General features: G+C 41.1%; 1 protein-coding gene across 1 annotated transcript in view; it reads right to left on the bottom strand.

Moving 5' to 3' along the window:
• LIMCH1 (LIM and calponin homology domains 1) overlaps positions 1-22,955 on the bottom strand; it is a 180,704-nt gene that overhangs the window by 23,442 nt on the left and 134,307 nt on the right. The window contains 6 exon segments of the mRNA XM_063401840.1: positions 1,409-1,502; positions 10,646-10,867; positions 14,170-14,569; positions 14,757-14,911; positions 17,756-17,882; positions 22,489-22,524. Of these exon segments, the coding sequence (XP_063257910.1) occupies positions 1,409-1,502; positions 10,646-10,867; positions 14,170-14,569; positions 14,757-14,911; positions 17,756-17,882; positions 22,489-22,524 (1,034 nt within the window).

Below are 22,955 nucleotides of genomic sequence, written 5' to 3'. Positions count from 1 at the left end.
TTCATTACAAGATTGCACCTTCTACATTACCCACCAGATGCAATTTAAAATTGTCAAACTACGTACTTTGGCATCTAGGGCCCAAAGTAATTAAGGCAGCTAATGAGCCCTTGCTAACAGCCCATGTGCTTCTAATCTTTGGGGAATGGTACCTCATTGATGTTTGAGGGCAAAGCTCAATTGTTTAAGTCACATTTATCCCCAACAAATAGGAGCTTTATGCTTACATACCAACTACAGCCAGAGATTTCATTTAAACATTTACTTGATATAGTACTTTTTATTTACCTATATCAAGCTGAACTTTGATAGACCCATTTTAAAAAAATGAAAAACAAAAAACTACCATGAACTTAGTATAACAACATACAGCAAATAAAGTGCCAACTCAAAGACAATGTTTCAGAAACACACTTTTGAGGAAAACAGCTTGAAATTCTACCAGCAAATTCATTTCCCCAGATTAAGAATCATGCATAAAGGCTTTAAGGCAGAAAATTAGGAGTCTGCACAATACTGTCCATTTAAAGCCCCTATGGGGACTGAAGTGCCCCTTCTTACTCTTTCCCCCCATTCCTTAATGTCTTGGGGGAAAAATGTGTTAAACAGAAATTTTTACTGACTGGTAGCTTCTGCCCTTGTTGCTTTCTGGTTACAGCATGCTGTGGCACTGGCTTTTCACTTGCACAAATGGCCCAGTGGACAACTCAGGTGTGTCATTTCAACCACAGAATGACAGGACAGGCCAGGCTGAAAGGGACCTCAACAGACCCTCTAGACCTGCTTTTTGTGGGCAAGGGAGCCTAGAGGAGATTCTCTAGCACCCTGTCCTGCTGCACCTGAAAAACCTCCTGCCACAGGGGCTCTAACATCCCCTGGGAGGCTGCTACAGTGATCACTGTTCTGACAGCATACAATTTCATTTTATGTCCAGATTATTGACATTTGCAGCATTTTCAGATGAGCCCTGCTGGTGCTGCTGGTGCTGCTCCTGGCAGATTCCTGCCACAGGGTGTGCCTCAACCCGGGCACATAAGTGAGGAAGGGCAGGGGCAGGGTGAGGTGGCAGCACACCCACAGGGGACAGGCAGGGGCAGGTGAGGGTGGCAGCACACCCACAGGGGACAGGCAGGGGCAGGGTGAGGTGGCAGCACACCCACAGGGGACAGGCAGGGGCAGGTGAGGGTGGCAGCACACCCACAGGGGACAGGCAGGGGCAGGGTGAGGGTGGCAGCGCACCCACAGGGGACAGGCAGGGGCAGGGTGAGGTGGCAGCACACCCACAGGGGACAGGCAGGGGCAGGTGAGGGTGGCAGCACACCCACAGGGGACAGGCAGGGGCAGGGTGAGGGTGGCAGCGCACCCACAGGGGACAGGCAGGGGCAGGGTGGGGTGGCAGCACACCCACCTGGGGATGGGCACTCCGGGGGGGCAGGTGCCACACTGCTGGGGCTGGGCTCGGCTTGCAGGCTGTCAGCTCCATCCAGTTCCACCGGGGAGGCCTGGAGGGAGGAACATAGCATGGAGTGAGAACAGTGGAAATAAAAGTATGTGCTAATTCCTCAAGGCAGTGCTTGCTGCTCCTTTGTAGTGTGTTTGAACCACATCAGTGTGGAGCTCAGCAGGGTGTTGGGGAGAATGTTTCAGAGCAGTATGTGCCCGTCTGGGTATTGAATGGCTGTGCTTTAATCTCCTTTTCAATTTGCTCATCATCAGCCATTAATGTGGTTGGTTTGGAATAGCTTCTCCAAGCTTTTAAGACTGTAGGGTATGTTGGATTGTGTTAGCTGGAGATAAGCATACATTTCACCCCTAGTTTCCCCTTCCAGAATAACACAAAAATGTATGCATTAGTGAATAGATAGCACATAGTAGGGTTTGGAAAAAGGCAAAGTAATTAAATACTTCCTTTATTTCACGGTTGTCTAAACAATCTGTTATCTGAAGGGAAAAGGCAGAGTTGGTATTAAAGGTAATGAAATACTTGAAACACTATTAAGAGAGGACTGAAAAAATATGGTGAGACTGTATCAAGCCAGTAATTCAAATGCCTTTGAAAAGCAAGCTTCCTGACCTGGACAGGGCTGTTGCAGAGTTAAAACCACCCTGTCAAAACAAGGGTAACACTTCAGCTGATGTATTCAGCAGCTTCCACCATACATCTGCTTTTCCAGAAAGCAAATCGAGAAAAATCTGCAGCAAAGCTGTCAGCCATTGCCAATAACTAATGCATCCAAACTCTAGAAAATAGCATATTCAATGGAGGAAAACAAAAAATGCAGACTACTTTTAGAAATAAAAAGTAACATATTTCAGAAATAGCCTATTGTAGACTCTCTTTCCTGTCCTCCTCCCACTCCTCTCCATCTTCTTAACAGCTGCAAAGGAGGAAATCTGATGAAACTTCCTCTTTTCTGCTGGCAGGAATCAGACCTCCACCTTCGTATGGATCCTGTTTCCCATCCCTGCAGGCCCACATGAGCCTATGGCCCCTTATCTGAACACACCCTATGAAAAACAGACCTGGGCTCTCACAGCTTCATAACTGGAGACATCTGCTGGCAATGCCAACAGGATGTCAACACCTGTGGACAGACCACAAAGCTCCAGGGAAATTTACTGCTGGCAAAGCTTGTGAATCCCTGCCTTGTCTCCTCTCTGGAGGGAGACAAGCTCTCAGTTGGGACAAGGATACGTCTAGGAAGACACCCTGCAAGGAAACAGTGCAGACTGGTGTGCAGCCATGGCCAGGGCCAGTGACCCAGGCAAACCCAGCAGGCAGCCAGCAGTGCTGGGAACAAGAGAAGGGCCTGCAGCTGCCAAGGGCTGTGCTGCCACCTCTCAGCAGGACAGGCGCCAGATCACAGCCACGAGTCTCCAGAAGCGGCAGCGCTTGCTGGGGCTGGCTGCCTGCCATCCTCACCACTGCTGCCACTTTCCAGTGCACCCTCACCTCTGGCACCCTCAGCCTCTGCCACAGGCAAGACATGGAGACACATCTCCCACCTGCCTAGAAGCAGTTCTTGAACTGGATGAGGCAGAAAGTGAAATAGAGTCTCTAAAAAGGTAACATGGAAAGTTTCAGGACTTCCTCTCTACCATGTCCACCTGTGAATGCATCTATACCAAGAGTGAAGAAAGCACAGACCTCTCCCTCCGTGTCTCACACACTCCCAGGAGGGATGGTCACTGGAGATGAGGCACAGGCTAAAACACAGCCCCACAGAAATGCTCCAAAGTCTGCAAGTTCTGTGGCCCAGAGGTTTATCTCTTGCCCCTTAGTTGCTCATTTCTTTCACATAACCCACCTCTCTCCCCCAGTTCATCTGGACACCAGCCTGGTGTGTCACTGAGTTTTCATCACAAAAGCCCCAGCAGAATTCTACTGCAACTAAAGAACATTTCCCCTTCAGCCTCAGTTCTGGCTCCTGATACATCAGCCAGGGGAGAAGCTACAGGAAATCCTTCCCAACCTTGACTAAAGCAGAAATAACTATTTCTTTTCTACATGAGGACAGACAAGCCAGTGCAACAGGCTAGCCAGATAGGTCATGCCATATCTGTTCTCAGAGGTTTCCAAGATTTGAGTGATCAAGCCCTTAGCAACCTGTTCTGATCTCACATCTGATCCTGCTTTGAGAAGCAGACTCACCTAGAGACCTACAGCCTGAATTATTCTACGTCATCTTACAACCTACAAAACTCTGTTAAACCTAAACAAATGGCTATTATTGAGAGCTCAGGATTTGCCCTAAACAAGGTTGTTTTCACATGGAAAAGCAAGAGGCTCCACACTCACTGATCCAAACCATAAGCCTTCCAAAGAAATTGTTGTAGATTTCAATTATTAATATTTAGATTGATTTTTTTTATGAATGTTGCAGTGATGCATGATGCACAGACAAGATGCACTTGTATCACCTCTGGGTCTGGAGTTACCTCTGGAACCTTAACAGAGTGCTGTCATGCAGCTGTTCTGCACAAGCACAGTAACTAAACCTGCCCATAAACTATATCCAGGAGGTTGAACCAGGTATAGACATAAACGTTATTTATAGAAAAAAGAGCTACTACTTGCTGCAGGAAAATTGACTTTCCAATGGCATGCTGCAGAAGTTCTGTCCCTGCTCACGAGACTTGACTCTTTCTCCTCCCTCTGCTGAGCAATTAAATGCTAGTGACATACAGCTAAAAATATAAAACTGATTAATAACTAATTTATAAAAAAATGAAGCCAATTTCACTGGGGAACGCTCTTATTTCCACTAAATTTAATTCTATTTATAATACCAAGTTAATGTAGTATTATCTAGTATTTTATCCACAGGTGTATGATACGCTTAAGAAAATTCTTAAGTGTGTTGATACATTTAATAAAATGTTTTCTACCACAGACTATCATACTTCACATTTCATAAATATTTGTAATCAAATGATGTTATCACTGAACATAAAAAAAGGCATACAAACATTTCATTACACATAAGAGGACTGTATTTTGACTGAAAGACTCTGTAACCTAGTGAGTGACATTTCTGAGGTGCTTCAGTTTTATGAGGAGCTCTCATGCCTTGGGATAAGGGACAGATGTAGCCTCTCAGCACCCTTCTGTCATATGTGTTTGTGTGGACAAGGTCTTTTTCTGCAGGGCAACAGAGTCATTCCAAACACAGGCTCTGCTGCAGGTGCCTGTGAGGGAAGGTCACACAACACCACCACGGGCAATGAAGCCTTCAAGAGAAGCATGAAAAACTTCAGTGCACAGGGGCTCTGATTATCTCTGCCCACACATCAGGCTGGTGTCAAGACTGTCCCATTAAAACTTCTAAAAACTGAAGACTGCTGTCTGCTTGGATGGGTGTTTTTATTACCTCATGCATCTGGATGCCCAGGAGTTGAAGTAAACTTCCCCATTTATGACTTAGCCTTAATTCATAATGTAAAGTTAAATATTGTGATGGCAGTTGTGGTTATGAGCGCATCAGTACAGAGGACTAAGCAACACTGGTGTTCTGCTGAACAAAGTATCCATTTAACAAAGACACAAGCACAAGCATACAGTGTTACCAAACCTGTTAGGCTTGAAAATAAATTAGTTCCGTTTGTGACAGACAGGGTTTTTATCACATAAACTAGGACATCTGTCTAAGTATTTCTTTGATTAAGATCATACAAGCCATATTGGCTACTTCTGGGGCAGAACTTTACACCCTTAATAAAACCCTAAAAATACAATAGCCAGAAGTACCTAACACACAGAGCATCACAATTTCTGCAAGAATACAAACTCCAAAGGAAGTTACAGTAGAACTTTATTAATCCTTCTTGTAAATTAAATCAAAACATAGGTCAGTTAACACTGCTTGCACACAAAATCACGTGAAATATTGTTATTGTATTTTCTACAAAAACATGACAAAACAAGCTGTCTAGAACCAGTGAGAATGCAGTGATATCAGAAAGAATCAGGTTAAAACTACAATTTAAATTCTGTAAAACCATTCAGGAATGAAATTGGTTGCAACATCAATAGCCACATGTAGAAATTGTCTGACAAATCACAAAACTTCTGTGATTCGAATTCTACACATATCATTGACTTCAAAATTTTAGTACTAAGATTTCCTCATCAAAATTCATGTTGGCAGCTGACATGAGCGGTAATGATGGCACAACCTTGGGCTACGACGGCTTAGTTTCTTGCATGCTATGCCAAATATAGAACTACAGCCAGAACACTGCTTCAACAAGTTAAATCATCTGCCAGCTATATAATGATATACTGAGGCCGGCTATTTACAACAAAAGATCAGGGTAATCAGTAACTGACAGAGAAGCCTTGAAAATATTGCAAGAAAGTGTGAAGTATTCCTGATAGTCATTAGAGTTAGTACTGCCCAACTGGGGTGTAAAATTAGCTTCTTTCACTGACAGACAGTGAAAAGTACATGGCTGTCTGAAGGACAGGAGACAGGCATGGTATGTTCATAACCAAATGCTGAGCAGAGTTCCCTTCTAGCTGCTTTGAAGCTTTGCTCGTACTTCTTATCCTACACCTTCTTCCCTTCAGGTAGTCCAGCCCTCCATGCATCTTTTCATGTGTGGTTCAAGGCAAAGCTGTCAATCTGGAACAGACAGACCTACTCTACGAGTGTTTCTCATCATGAATCAAAGAACAAAGACTTGTCTTGCCGGCTATGTACAAACCGGGGTTTCAGCCCTGGTCTCCTGTAGCTTGGCCAACAATCCTCAACCACAAGAAAGCTTATACTTTAATCTCAGTTCAATCAGTGAATTCTTCAACACGAAGGAGAGTGTTACTCGGACACAGAAAACAAGTGCATTTTGTGCCAAGCGTGTAGTGAGTAGAAATGGACAAGTTTAATCTGGCTAGAGGAAAATTAAAAGAAAGCTGTCTCTCCCCACCACCACCATCTCACCCTGATCTTTTTTAGGTTGCTGCCTATATTTTTTTTTTTGGTTGATCAGAGCAAAGTTATAATTAGAGCTATAGGAAGCCAATAATTTAGTTATAATTAGAGCTATAGGAAGCAAATAATTTCTAAGTGCTCACATAAAGATTGGTTAAAATAAAGTGATGTTACTTAATTACTGAGAAATTAATTCCCCTACACTAAATTCTGCACCAACACTATTCTAAAATAAAACATTTACTTTGCCAACTTCTGATTCAAAGAGCTAGGGGATACAGCTTCTCAGCATTTGTAGTGTCCACCACTATTCTGTATAATGGGAAGAAAACACAGCCTAAATGGCTGACAGGTAGGAACAGGATGAGGAGATGATTTTCACATTATTGCTGCTATTGCCACTGATTGATCAGTCTTCGGGCTTGTGCCCTAGTTTTTCCAGCTGCATTGAGAGGTATAGGTACACCTTACCTGCCACCCCTCTTAGCATTGCTCCACAAACACCAGTGGGTTATTTTCCTCCTGTTTATAGACCAAGTTCATCCTTTTAAGCCTTTAGTCACAGGTAAAATTTCATAAGCTACTTTAAGAAAAGGTAAGTTTCTATAAAATCACTTATACACTACCTATACTCTACCTAATACTCTACCTATGCTCTAGAGATATAAGTATATATTTAATAATACTTTTCTTTACTGTCCTGCCCACCTGCTGCAACTTTTTGCACCTCATTTCATAGTAGATTTAGGCAGGACATACATGTTTCCCAGTCAGTCTCTGACTGCTGAACATTATTTGATTCACATATGGATGGGGTCCTTCTCAAAAAGACAACTGCCACTGAGGTCTCACCCACAGGAAACCATCTCTGCACTTGTCCAGCTCCCCAAAAGCCTCAACAGTATTAGTGTTTTAAGGGGTGCAACTTAAACTTCAGGCCAAAAGCACTGTTAGAGCACAGTTGCACAGCACCTTCCCCTGTTGCAGACAACGCCTGAGGGCAGCCAGACAGACTCAAACTAGGACTACAGGAGGGACTTCAAAGGGAAGCCTGCCAGGCTGAGAGAAGACAGAACTAGTCCATTTGACAAATGAACTGAAACAGCAGGGGAGCAGCCTTACGAGGGATGGAGGAGGAGGAAGGGGCATGTAAAGAACAGGAAGAGGATCAGAAGGGGAGGACAGGAGTGCCATAGGTAAGGTATACATGAAAAGAAATGTATATTTCACAGAAGAGACCTGGAGCAGAAAATGAATGAATAAAACACAAAACCAACCCAAATCTACAAGCAACTAGATGGGGGGAAAACAACCCCCTGACTCAGCATTTCTTAACAGAGGAACTATTACCTGTGAATCTTATTCAAAGCCTGGGAAGGACACAGATAAGAAGAACTGAATCAATAAAATATACAAATAAACACAGTGAAAGTAAGTTTACAAATGGCTTTGAAAATATGCTTAATTTGTAGAAGTTTTCTCAAGGCAAAAGAGCTTCAGTAATTTCTTCCAGCTCTTCTTCATCTCAGCTGCTTTTTAATACCTGTTTCTTTCATTTTCTCCTCCTCTAGAATGTCAGAAGGATTAAGCATCAGAGAAAATCTACAGCCCTGTTTTCTCCTTGTGGGAGGCGATAGAGGAGGCTTTCAGAAGGCTTCTTTACTTCTAAGAATATGTAGCTTGGAAATCCCATCCCTGGAGCAAACTTCAAACTTCTTTTTCCCTTCTGGAATGCTGACAGTGACAGCAAGATCCAGTATCCTACTGAGCACGAGGTCTCGTTTTATGGGAAGTGGGACAAGCCCAGGAGGATCTTATCTTTCCTAATCTGGATTCCCAACCTTCCTAGGAGGGGTTATATCCTTCAGAGACCAGTTTAGCTTTCAGGGTCTGTAGATGAAGCTGACATCGTGGTGTTAGTTGTCCAAAGTCCGAAGTACAGTAAGTACAGGGAGAAGGCTGAGTGAAGTGAGCCCAGTGTAGCTGCCCAGTTCTTGCAGATAAGGCTCCAGACCAATTAAATCAATATCAAGCTGTCTATAGCAGAGCTTGTCTGTGTCTCAACACACACAGTGAAGAAGCCAAGCATCAGTACCACACCCCATCTCTGTAACCTGGCATCTAAGCCCTTTCCATCAAAAACCCAAGGCTCTCCTGTATGCTCAATAGCTAAGTTACTGCCCATGCCTTAGTCTGAGGCATGGAGACCTGGAAAATTAAAAAGAAGCATCTGGACAGAGAGAAGTAAACATCCAGAAGAAACGGAATCTGGAATCTGATTTTAGGCTGGCAAATTCCCTTCCAGCCACAGGCAGATCTCCTTCTCTTCTCTCTCATCACATTCAGTGCATTCCACCTCTTTTCCCATGGAAGTTCCTCCTCAAAGCAGTCCGCTCTCCTTGCTCTGTCCTTGACATGCTTAATATACATACCTTTGCTTGAAGCCAATGTGCCAGGAGTAATTACGATGATTTGCACTACCCAGTCACATAGCTGATGGAATTGTGAGGCTAGTGATATAAAATTTGCAGTTAGAGCAAGACACTCTGACACTAGCACCATTTTGGTGCACACTCATTCTCTCTTGTAGGCTTCATCATTAACTGCATTCAAGCTTACAAATGAGGAACTATTCTGTAAATGTCAAAGAGTGACAAGGAATCTGAGGAGTCAAACTCTTCTTCCTCCTTTGCCAATATCACCATAAGAGCTAAGAATTGGAAGGAAAAAACAGACACAGAAAAATTTGCATTCAGCTGGCCATATCATCCTCAAAGGTGTAGAAAGCGGAGGATGAGAGGACATCAAACAGATACAAGCACATTCAAGAACAGGGACTTCTGCTGAGTTTCCTCATAACTCTAACTAGGCCTGAAAATCCTAGAAAAGGAGACACTTTCACTTGGCTACTTTTCTGATTGTCATTGAGCTTCAAATCTCCAGCAAGCTGAGGTTCTTCTCTGTTCTCCAAACGCTCCCATTATTTGCTCTTCTGTATCAGATGCAACGCTTACCTGGCTTTCCCCTCACAGCCAAATTGCTGTGACAGGAGCAGCCTCATCTCTGCGTTCCCTGCAAATCATTCACTTTTGACTCAATACCAGTTCCCTCTGACAGGATCAAGTCTGTGCTTTTGGCACACCCCAGTTCCCATGACTGCTGCAGGTTCCATGGTTTGGCTGTCCATAACTAGAGACTGGCATTAAGCAGGGGAGTAAAACACAAACCCTTTCTCATGAATGAGCCATCAAGCACCAGGACAGATCTCTGCCTGCTCCCTGTTATCCATCTGGCCAATGCTTGGATAAAATCTGAGATGAAAGAAAAAATTATCATACTCCAACTCTCACCACATCTCCAATTCTCTTTGTTGTTACACAGAAAAAAATGGTGAGAATTCCCTCTCCTGCCACTTGCTTGCAGCCCTTTTACATGCTCTCTTTGCAATCCTCTCCTTATTTTTTGTTTTGTTTTTACTATCTACTTTTATTATAGTTTTGTAGCATGTAGATGCCTGCTGTGATATGCTCTAGTTTTACTCTTGCCTTTTCCTCTGGGGAAGAGGGGTAGAGAAAGATGAAAAGATAAAATTAATTTGTTTCTCTGATAAGGCAGTTAAGAAGCATGTTGGCCCCTCTGAGCATTTCAATAGCTTATCTCCTTTCCTAATGTTTTTGAGAGGGGAATGAAAACCAAATGTTCAAAACTGCCAGCACATCCACATCCTCTTTTGAAAACTGAAAACTGAGACTAATTATAATGGCTCACACAGTCCAATTACGTTGCTGATCTAATCAGCTTACACTGGGAGAAGCGCTGAATAAACCCGCACAATGGCTGTGACACTGAATCAATTTCTCCCTGGCCCAGCACATTTAAAGCATGCTTATCAGCTGCATGACATCTGGAAAAAAACCCCCCAAAACAACAACAACAAAAAAGAAAGACAAAAAAAAATTCCCCCAAAACCCCCAGTGGCTGCAAAAAGTTTTTTCAATTTTACTCTCCCATTTCTCTACCCACATACAAAAGGAAGAAGCCTTTAATTTACAAAGGATTTGGGGTTTTGTTTATAGTTTTTTTCCTGGTCTGGGCACACCCTTTGGAAATAAGGCAAACACAGGCACTTGAGTATCATTAGTTAGTGATTAAACACATCATGAGACAGAAAACTGGCAAAGAAAATAAGGCTGGTTTGTTCGTGTTGGTCTTACTGTTGGCTCTTTGTGCACACTCTGAGTGGCAGGCCTCTGTAAACTGAGCTCAACACTTGGGGGGTCCTTCTTCAACTCTACTGGGGGCCTGTCCCCTCTGGCTACTCCATCAAATTTCAGAGATCTGGTTGGTGAAGGAGTAAATATTACTGTTGTACATTCTTTATCCTTTTCTTCCATGCCGTTGACATTTTCTCCATTCATGCTGACTTTTCCATCTACCTGCAGAATACAGTTAAATAAATATGCTGAGACAAGTAGCATTCAAAGAAATTTCGGAAATTAGGAGTTCAACATGATACTACAATCATTAACACAGTCTGTGTTATCAGTGAGGGATGAAGTCAAGCACATATTTCATTCAACACGCCAAAACAGAGGAAGACCCGATGACCCCAGGGAGCTCATAAACAAAATACAGACACAAGGAAATAATTTTTCTGGATTTCCTGGTTTCCCACATTCCATTCTCCTAGTAACATACAGACACCCTTTGCATGCATCACAGATCAAAGGATGTTTTAAAAAAGCAAATTTTATGTTAAATTTAGACCAAAACTATTGGATTTTGCATTGCCTTATGCAAGAGCCAAGCAGGTTCTCCAGGACTAATTATGCTGATGAACTGCTTATGTATCTCAATTACCTCACAACAGTATTAGCAGCCTGTGCTTTTTTGAAGCACTCTTATGTGAACTTTGAAGGGACAGGAGCAACAGAGTTCATCCACTTGTTTCCTTATTGTTCATAACAAGGAATCAAGGCACCAAATAAAATTGGTCATTCCACCCTCTCCATAAGGCAATCAAATAGATTAGGTGCTTTCCCAAAAAATTTAGGCAATCTGCTTGAAATGAGAGTGTGGAAACAGTTTAACTGCCTTTTTTCTCAGGGTCAAGCTAGCTCCTTGGAGGCCATATATTCCTGCTAAGGAACCTTTAAGCAAAGAAGAAAGTACAAAATATGCTTTGGCTTCTTCCTCTCCATTGATACAACTTCTTGGCACTTTTACACTGGAATTTCTGAATGGGGATGGCATGTAAAGACTCCCTTCAATTTGAAGGGCTCTTTGTAGAAGCATACAGAAGTCTCACCACAGAGGGCTCACTAGCCATTCATCTTAAGAGGGCCCAGGTGGAGAGAGACCAGGAGAGGAGCAGGTCTCAGTACCACATTGCTTCTGCCTGGCCACAGCACAGCTGTTCACAGGCTTGTCAGCAGGTGTGAGGAGTAAGGAGGGCTTTGCTACTCTGTGCACAGAGATCCTTCCTTACTTACTGAGTGAGCAGCTTGGATACCTCAAGAGTGGCACTCCAATTTAGTACATATCATCAGTACCAAGCTGAGGGCAAAGTCTTCCATTGCCTTCTCATACACGTGCATCCAGAGGCTTGTTTTTTATGAGCATGATTAACTAAGAGGCCATCTCTGAAGTGTTGGGCATCCTTAGCTCTGCCAGGTGTGCAGAAGGTGGAGGCAGTTAGCTCTTGCACAATCAGTTTCATCACCTGTTTCACTCCATCTGAGTGTTTTTCAGACAAAAATGTTCCCTCCCTTTCTACACTGACATCATCCACTTAACACAGTACCTCTCTTTGGGTTTATTTCCAAACACAGGTGTGAGCAGGAACTGAGCCCCAAGTCTTCTGGGACTGTGTGCTGGATTATCTACTAGAGAGGCAGGTTATGAAAGATCTCAGAAATAAAAAGGCCAGGAAAACACTGGCAGGCCGCACCATCCATTTCTGTGTCTCTGTTTAGACTAAGACATTTTTCTATTTATATTAAGGAGGAAAACCAAATGTTAATATGAGCAGGACAGATGCCCTGGCTGCAGAGTTAAACAAACATACTCCTTTCCTTCTGATCTGGAGGAAGTCAACACATTGTCACCAGAGCCAAGAATCATCGACAGACTGGTGTTTCAAGGAAAATAATGCTACAGCTACATGTGCTAGGGAATAATTCCTACTGAGAAAAATCACTTTTTTTTACACCATGTGAACAAGATTCAGGCAATTTTTTTGTGGTGGCTCATAGGGCGTAGGAGCCCTCATGGGTTAGTTTCTTCCCACATATGTGAATTATATATGCAATGACATTATGGTGATACACACACATATCTTGGTCTTCTGGTGAAAAAAGTGTCAAGGATCAGAAAAAACCCAAAGATCCACAACTAACTGATATCTAAAAAATAAACTCAGGTTATACCAACTGAGGTATAGGAGAAACAGGAATTATCAGTTTCATGTTTTTACTAGGAAACATGGTGGGGTGTGGTTTCCACAAGAGCTGGGACAGACTGCAATAAATTATACATCACAACCTACTTTTTGCACTCACTATAAAAAGCTGACTTATTTTTTAGAAAGTAAACAACCTGAATATACATGATAGCAGTGCTACTGGGATACCAGCAGGGCTTCAGAGACCCCTGAATGCCACTTGTAAAGTATGAGCAATGGCAGACAGAAGGGAACTCAAACTCTAGGCTGGGGGCACCCATGCCAGTAGGCTTCACACTGCTCACAACATGACTACTATGAGACTTGGGTAAGCTCCAATTTTGATACAGGCACTATGAACAGCAGGTGTTTTCAAACTTGACTTATTCTGGTCTGTTCTTTTTAATACATCCCAGTTCTTTGCTTTTTCCATCATTGGTTCAGTATCTTACTCCCATTCTCCACAACCATCCAGTCAAAACATACACTCCTCAGATTCCATACTCTGGATTCAGATTATTGTCTCCTACTCTTCTCCTATCCTCTTCTCCCACAGATCTCATAGCTGACTTATTCCCAGCAGCCCTGCTTTCATCCAAGTTCTCTTACTTCTTTTGCTCCCATTATCTTTGCACAGTTCTTGTGATCCAGTGGAGCCACTCTCCCTCTCTCACCATTAGTCTCCAGTTCCTCTGCTACCCCAGTACCAACCTGTTTCACTGAACCTCCACGTACAGCCTAAATCCTCTCTTTATGCCTGTGAAGCAGCTTTGCCCATTCATCCTTGGACAAAAGCATGTTTAAGACAGAGCATATCTTTGGGCAAGCTGGCTCTTGGCTCTGAAGGAGTAGGGACACACTTGTTTGGGTACAACAAAAATCAGACCCCTGACACAAAAGTCAGTTCAGGTCTTGCTTCAAAAGTCAAGGCCTCCACATTCCCTGCACCTTCCATTTTGTTCAAAAATAAAAAACATAACCATATACTCTTTTCTGAAATCTTTCTGAGGAAATGCATTGCTTTTTTCTTAAATTCCCCCTTTCTCGAAACAAATTTAGCTTGAGGAAAAATGACCAGTGCAAATATTTCAATCTGAAGAGGTCAAGATTCTAAGAAGACTGGTAAACATGAAGAAACCACTAAACTGGGCAGCACTGAGCATGAAGCTGAACTTTATAATATCAGAATGCTGCCACCATTTTCTACATAATTGCATTAAAGACTTATATGTTCAGATGACTTAATCAAGAACTCTTTGCCTCCTGGTTGACTTTGGGGCATGTGATGTATCCTACCTTAAAGTTCTTTAAAACTTCCTGTGTATTTTTGGGTTGTGAGTAAGGCTTGGGTGTCAGCATAGGCACAGCCTTGGAGACACTTTTGCTGGGAGATGTGCGTCCTGTTGAACTGCTGGGCTCTACTTCAGTGGTGGGAACAATGGTTGCTTCAATTGTGGCAGTGAATTTTGGAGCAGGGAGTGACTGTTGCCTTAAATATCTCAGAGGATTTGGGTCTTTCAGTGGGGAATTCGGTTCCACTGAATGGCTTCTTTCCAGAATTTTTGGCATCTGCAAACGCTCAAGGACAGCTTCGCTGATGGTGAATCTTTCAGTGTACTGCTGGAGGATGCTCTCAGCCTCCTCCTGTGTCTTTGCATTCTTGTACGCCTCATGAAGCTCCCGCTCCCTTCTCTCTCTGCAAGGAAGATAACACAGGAGAAACCATCACATTAACATGGGAAATCACACTCATTTCCTCTGCTCCATCAACATCCTCCGCTCTCCCTCACTCAGACTTGCAAGCGTGGCTGCCCACAGTCACCTATCACCTATGCAGCACACAGCATTTACACATGCCACTACACTCCAGGAAAACAACATACTTCTCCTCCACGATTTCTCGGTAGGTTTTGATGCTTTTTCTACGTTCATTCATTCCGTCTCCAGCCAATAACCTCTCCATTTTCTTTCTCTCAGCTTCCTTTTTAATCAAGTCCTGTGAAGCGCTCCTTCGACGACTCTTCCACCGAGCCAGGTCCTGTGAGAGAAGGAAGGCACCTGAATGCAGAGTTGCAAATAACTGAAAAGTGACCACAGGTAACAACGAACCCAAACAGCCAGTTGCAATACTTGTTCTTGCTCCCATCACCTGCAGGCAGCATCATTTATTTCAATGACAAAAGGAGATCATGCCACAAATGAAGATGTTGCCTGAATTTTCTGCTAACAGTAGGATACAGTGAGGACTTCACAGCTTCACTGCTCACTTTGCTTTTGGCAGGAAATTTGGATTAAAAGGACCAGTCAGGACACTCATTTTCACTTAGGCAAACACTGGGGACAAAATCCAGTTACCCAGAAGGATTAAATAAAAAAACATATGTTTGGTGAAGAATTTTAGTAATCAGGCATATGGGAAACAGGGGTTCATTGCAAGAATAGATGTTGTTTCAACATGAGCTATAGCTGCACTGACAGCAGGCCTTGGAGACCTGATAGTTCCATACTTTGCCCATGCTATCAGTCAGCTATATGAAAATATGGTTGACCCATGATGTTGGGTTTTTCTGATAGAAAAATCCAGTGCAGCATCCAAATTTACATTCTTCATCATGGGCACCCTGCAGTATTTTGTAACCAGATGTGAGCAAGAGAGGTTAGGGAGTGATGTGGCTCCTACCTGGCTGGTGTGAGATATGACAGATTAAAAGCCTATGGTTTGTATCCAGCTATATAGAGATTCCTTTTTGAAGTAACAATCTCAGTCTTTCTGGAATCTGCCTGCCTGAAATTGTGCAGAAGATTGCCTGAATCTGGTTCTCTGGCTTTTCTGAAAAACTAGCCAGACACTAAACCAGAGAGTCACAGGAGGTACCTGCTATGGGCCCCTGTGATGTCTTGCATCCTTTGTGAATTCACAAATCCTGGAGGATACAGAAGCAAGATATTTTTCACAGTACAAGTATTACAGTAAAGAAGTTTTCTGAACTGTAAAATTTCTTTGCAGCCAACTAGCAAAGGAACAAAATTTTACATGTAAAAAGCAACCACTGCAGAACTTCTGCAAAGAAAAATAACTTCCTAGGAAACTGCAAGGGAACATTTGTCATTAACTTTTCAACATCAGGAGTTTAGTATACAGATTATATTTCATGCACTCTAACAAATTTTGGTTCTAAGAAAACCCACATATTCATAACACATACTCAATTCAAAGGCTATTTCATTAATTACATGGTTTCCCAAATATTTTAATTGCATTTTTACTGGTAAACAGCAAAGGTTATTTAATTAATTACATGGTTTCCCAAATATTTGAATTGCATTTTTATTGGTAAATAGCAGAAGGTACTGCAAACATAACTTATTTTATTAAAATCAAGAAGAAACATTGTCACTTCTACCTTAGCTTAAAACAAAAAATTATTTATGTTACACTTAAGGGAATGTTCATTCAAGTACTTCTTCACATGACCTACATATATCAGTCTGTAATCCCTTTCATGAAACATAGGCCTATCATTTTCCTGAGTTCCTAATTATTCTCATTGAAGTATTTCTTTATTCTCATTTTTTTCAGCTTTATTCAGCTACTTCCACTATTGTCTATTGTTTGGAAATTAGTTTTTCATTAGCAAATTTTATAACATAAGCCTTTCTCATCTTTTCATAATTAAAACCCAGACATGTTTATCTTTTTCAGTTCAGGTGCTTTAGAATAACAATAATTAAAAAAAACCCATGAAACTGTTAATTGTTGGCAAATTTATAGCATAGGCATTTAAAATATCAGACCACGACACATGTCTCTATAAAGCCCTCAGAATGCCAAGGACATTCTAATAAAGGCATTTTCAGTACCTCTTCAGAACTTTTAGTTCATGGTAGAAGGTGCTGAGGGCCTGGAAAATGCAGGAACTTTAGCTCAGAGGATTTTTAACTGAAAGCATAGTTCTCAAGCTTCTTGAATGCCTTTGGATTTCTTCTTACTTCTGCTGGGATATTATGGCTTCCCACACATAAAGACCTTTCAGCTGAAGTCTTTCCTTTTACTACTATAAAAAGCGAGTTCTTAGCTGTATATACCCTTTGTTTTTAACCTTTCATTAAATTTTCTACCAAAAACATCTTTTTGGTGTTTCACAGAAGGTTTCCTTGTAATGAGACTATCACACTTCAAGAGATGTGTTTTAGTGCGTTTTGGGTTTTTTAATTAAAAAAGAATTCCAAATTCCTCATTTAAAATCAGTCTTTAGGAATAAACAGAATTGAAACTAAAACTCCTTATACTAACTTACCTGCAGATCACTTTTTTCTGTCCTTGCTAATTTGCTGCAGACAATGCCAAATGCCTGGACAGCTTAACAAAATATATCAAGGAAAGAGGGGTTGGAAAGGCCTTGTAAACCAAGCAGGTTGTAGCTAACATAAAGTGCCATTTGTTTGCATGGACAAGATGGAAAACATTAACATTTTCTGTATCTATGCAAATTTATTTAAGAAAAGACTGACCTATTTCTTCCCTGTCCTACTTAGTCTTGTATTTTGTCACTTTAGACATTGACTAATTAGAAAAGTTAGAGAAGTCAGCAGCTAGAAGTTGTTTTTCTATTTTGTTACCTAATCACAGTTTCCTTAGACCTTTTTTTTTTTAAGCAAAATACCTGGTGAACTGGCAGAGGGACTGGATGATCTTTTACTCTTTGGTTTACATCAAGTTATGAACTTCTGTGCTTTTAGTAACAATCCACTCAGGAAAAAAGAGCTCTCCTGATTATTTAAAGCACTTGACAGCAAGTGCAGATTTAGCAGGTTGTCCTGTTTTTGCCTAGCTGGCTGGCCTCAGAGCCTGCCAGCACTGCAAACAATGTTGTATACTCACATCTTGCCATCTGGTCTCATCCTCTTTCAGCTGGTTGTGTATGTTCTGCAGCTTCTCATGGCGAGCTTTGCTATGAGGCTGAGCCACAGCTTCTTCTTCACATCTCATATCAAACATACTCATACTCCTAAACAAGGGGAAAATAACAACAGGCCAGTCTTATTTAGAGGCTTATATTCCTTCAGCTTGTAAGAGCTGAAGCCACATGAGGGTGCTACAGCAGAATCAGACACCTGCTCCATTGCAAAGCTCACAAAAGCAGCAGTCCCCAAGATGGGCTTGTTAGCATTCCTATGGCTCCCACACAGTACTTCAGACATTACACTCCTCAACTACCCGTTTTGTTAGTCAACCACAAGTTTATCTCTCACTAAGAAGCACTTCTAACTTTCACTTCCATCAATAGCTCTTATTAAATCATTCTATCATTCAGAACATTTTACTTTCTGAAGATTTGTACTCAATGGGTTTTCAAGATCACTTTGATTAACACCATAGACAGAAATTTCCATTTCAGGTTAAAAGAAGGCTTGAGAAGTACATCAAGGGCAGCATGGCCAGCTAAATGCTATTGCTACAAACACAGAGAAGTACATTCAGTTCAAACTGCATGGTGCTTTCTACCCTCCCCTGTCCTCCCCTCCCTGCCTGGAAGAAATCCAATGCTATCAGCACCAACTTCTTAATACAGCTAACCTAACAAGGAAAAGATGACGTCCAGAACATTAAAAAAAAAAGGTTTTTTTCTATTTACGTCTCTAACCTTTGGAGAGTTAAAGGGAAAAAAAAAAGGTTATGGTTTGATGTTATACATCTCTTTATATCACACAAAGATCTTCATACAAAGATAACAGGCTTACTACTCCACCTCTACTACCTATTATTAGTAAAACATGACCTCAGTTGTGCCATTCAAAGCAAAACAAAACAAAAAAAACAACAAAAGAAAGCCATGCAGTTCCACATGAAGTGATTTCACAGCAGTCCTCAAATGATCACCTGCAGCTTTACGTGAGCCAATGAGCCAACTAGCAGAAGCACCCAGTGAAGATAAAATTGTGGGCAACTGTCCACAGTAATCAAAGTGAATAGTCACAGAAAGCTGTGCATGTATTTATGAGCCAGCATTTGTATTCAGGCAAGCAAAGACAAGAATGCCACTCTCAAGGAAAAACTTGAAAGGTCTGGACAGTGTATGGGAAAGGACATGCACAGATTCCATCCTGCTAAGTAGGTATTTATTCAGAAATGAAGGACAGAATAAACATCCTATTGCCTTTAAGCATGAACAGTGAAGTTAACATATTACTGTGCTTCACCCCTTAAACAGAGTGCTGAGTGTTACAGTAACCTGGGTTTTTCTGTGGGTAGTTTAAGAGTTGCATTGCTCAGGATTGGATTGGAGCACTCCTAAGTAACAGAACCTAAAGAGATGGCAAATGTCAGTCATATTTGGCAGATTGGTGAGGAACGTTGGGAGATGCATAACTTTCAATAAAGTCATTCTTAATTTAGTCACTCGTGGTTTATTCCAGTTTATGAGCTTTTGAAACTCACACTAGGAAAGCCTTTAGTGTTCAATATTTGATATCTTGTGCCTACTGGGTCAAACTGGTTGTGTAGCTCCTCTCTTAAACTCTTTCCTCATGTCCAAAGAATTTTCCGTTCATACACAGTAGGAGAAAAGGTAAGACCTGAAATGGTGGTTACTGGTCCTAGTAGATGTATGAGTACACACTCTCTGCCATTTGGGATGGAAGAACCTTGCCTTTCTGGCAGGAGTACCTGAATTTCCAAATATACGTCTAATGTGTGTTCCCTGAATTCATGCACGTCTCACAGGGTGCACAGACAGCAACAGGTTTTATAATTAATAATAGTGCAGTCAAAAAGGTTCTCTGAAAAAGGCTTTAGCCTTGGTCAGGTGTCAAACTCAAAACACCCTACAACTCCAGATGCACCTCCTACTCCAGCAGTCACCTCTAAATGCTGGCCCCTCATTGTCATGGATAAGCAGGTAGGTAAGTTCAAACTTCAATTCTCCAGCAACATTTTTCCACAACAGTATCTTCCCAAGACAGCAGTCTGGAGGGGTCCCATCTCAAAGCACTGTGCTCCACTCTGACCAACATGTAGTAATCATTAAGGAGAAAAAACTCCTTTCCTGAGACATGCACAAGGCAAACTGAAAGGTCTACATCAACTTCTCTGCCTGACAAGTTCATCCTTAGAAAAGAATCAGAGGCCCAAGCTCTGAGCTTCTATCAAAAGACACTTTTCACGATGAGTCCCACATAATTTTGTCCTATTTCTGTCTTGTATAATCTACAAATGGCTCCAGACAATCGCTAACACCTCCACAAAAAGAACTAGATTTACTCCTTCCTCAACCACATGCTGGGCCAGCAGGCACATAGCACATAAGTAGACAGGAAATACATAACTGCACCAAATTCATTAACTTTCTGCCATTAGCAGAAGTGTATATTCTGAATACACATTCAGAATATAAATGTAAATTCTGAGATTGTACACAAACTCTGTCCTGCAGCAAGATGCTTTTCTGCTGACCAGCGTACCAGACCTGCTGTTCTAACAATGACCTGGGAAAAAGCACTGTGCACACCAACAGTGTATTTGGGATTTTCAAGCTACACTGCTTTATTATCACAAATTACAGTTGCTCTTGTCAGTGATATCATGAAGCAACTTCTTTTTTTTTTAACAGATCTAAATAAATTTTGGATTAAAAAAAATATGAAGGACCTCAGTGTTAGGATAATTAATATAAAAGGGCAAGATAAGGTAAAAAACCTTGTTATGAGAATATGTTAACAATCCTTATGTAAGGCATTTATTATGTGGCTGCATTACCATTTTACAGTCATACTAAGACTTAAGAAAACAAAACACAACAAAGGGACAGACTGGCTCAAAATCAGACTCTGGTATTGAAATACTCAAAAATCTCAGCTCACTACAAACCCACACTCACTTTGGACTACCACAGTACCACCAGAATTCTCTCTCTGGGAGATGGTAATGGGCCTGATCAGCAGCAACACACTAAGTATTGCCTTTTCTGGACCCTGAGACAGACCAAAGCTGATGACAAGATCTAGTTTTACTCCAACTAGCAAAGGGAATTTTGACAGTCTCATAAAGGGATCCTTACTTCTGCTGCTGGAATAGAGCATCTAGTCTAAGACTGAATTCAAGTTACAGTTTTCAATGGGGACTTGACAAATATTTTTAAATTATTTTAAATATCAGTTCAATTTACTTTTCCTACTTGAGAGCCAAATTTTATTAGAGTCTTCATAAATACTTTGTCTTCATAAGGGAAAGCATGGTCTTACTTTTATAAGAACTTGAATACAGTATAGGAAAATAGTTGCTCTGTAAACTGTAGCACATCTGGAAAGGATGACAATGAAGTTTGAACATTAATTGTTTTTCTTTTTAAAACAAAATTCTAATCAGTATGGAACAAGCAATATGATTTATTGATCATTGCTATTCTCACATTATGCCACCAAGCCCATTGCAGTGCCTTGTTGAAGGCATCTTCATGTACCTTCTCTCACGATTGCATTTAATACAGACATGACTAGATGAAAAAAATCAATCATATAAGCAGGCTTTCTGAAATAGCTGGAACGTCCCCACTGTTAAGTATAGCACTTCTATGTTATATTGCTCTTTTTACCTCATCCCTTCGTTTGACTGAAAAGATTCCTGCTGCTTGAAAATGATCATGTTTACTCTGTTGTCAGAGAACAGAGGCTCTGCTCAGCATAAAGATATTACAGAACTTTTAAAGAACACTCAGTCCATGATTCTAAGCTTTATCATTTGAGGTAAGTGTGAAAAATCTGAGTCTCAGTATATACTCATTATAAAACCCCTACAACTCTCCATACTGTTTTTATTTTGGGATTTAATCTGGGAGACAGAGAAGGTCATCTGCATTTCTGTGAACAGAAGGACATTAGGGATATTATTATGTGAGTAGTTCCCAATTATTTCTCTTCTAAGTCGCTAATACTTCCAAAGAGCTTTCCAAATGACATTGCATACTATTCTGTACTGAAGTCTGTATGCATACATGAACAATTAAGATTTTTGAGAGTAATAAATGTCAGTTCTACTGCTTCTATGAAAGGTGCATTGAGGTGAAGAGCCTAAAAATTGAAATTTAGTACACTATTAAATTAAACTTAACCTGGAAGGAATTGAATATAAAGTTTTTAAAATAAAGAGAATAGAGGCTCAGCTAAAGATGCATCTTCCTGGTAATTATTCTGATGATCACAACGATATTATTTTGCTTTGGGATTTCCTTATTTCTTCCTGTTCCTCCTCGTGCTTCACGTTTTTTCTTCAACACCCAGATTCAACCCAACTCGCTTTACCTGTAGCTGATTAGAGGCAATGGAAATTCAGAAGAAAACCAAGACAAAATAAAAGGAAAAAAGAGGAAACAATACTTCAAGCAACAGCTAGACATTAGTATTACACGTAGTTTTTATGGTCTTTTATATAGAAATTATTTTTAACTTCAATGTAAGCCATATTGCATTCCATTTTTCAGTGCTGTCTGAAAAATTTATTTGCCAAAACACTGCAAAATAATAATGATGCATCAACTGCATTTTAAATTAGTAGAAAGATGGGAAAGCATGCAGTGTAAGTTGTTTAAAACAGAATCTTGTGAACACAAGACAACTTACTCTGCGTCATCAGACACAGCAGATCTGGGGCCGAATCTACAAGACCAAATATAAAATTAGATTGTGGATAAATACATTAAGTAGCAATTGCAACTGGACCCATATAATTTGCACAACTGTCACTTCTACTAGTAAAGCTGACCAAAATAGAACCATACTGTTCAGGGATTATGTATTCATCAAACAAGACTTACCTGATCTTCTTGAGGTCAAACTACATGAGAACATCATCCATCCCTCCTTAAACACATACTTATGCCTTACATTATAAAAATCTGCTGAAGTAAACCTAAAATGTGTGTTGAAAATAGTTATTGAAAACAGTCAATGTCTAGCCCTTACATTGCGCCATACATGCAATGAATGGAGACAAAGTTTAACAGTTACATTCCACAGCAGTGCTTAGTACCACTATTACTGAAGCATTAAAGAGACAAATATTATAGTCAGAAAGTGAGTCACAGGAT

The sequence above is a fragment of the Prinia subflava genome, chromosome 7 (genome assembly GCF_021018805.1).
Source record: "Prinia subflava isolate CZ2003 ecotype Zambia chromosome 7, Cam_Psub_1.2, whole genome shotgun sequence".
Lineage (NCBI taxonomy): Eukaryota > Metazoa > Chordata > Aves > Passeriformes > Cisticolidae > Prinia > Prinia subflava.
The sequence above is the reverse complement of the archived record's forward strand: the minus strand, read 5'-3'. Positions and strand labels throughout refer to the sequence as shown.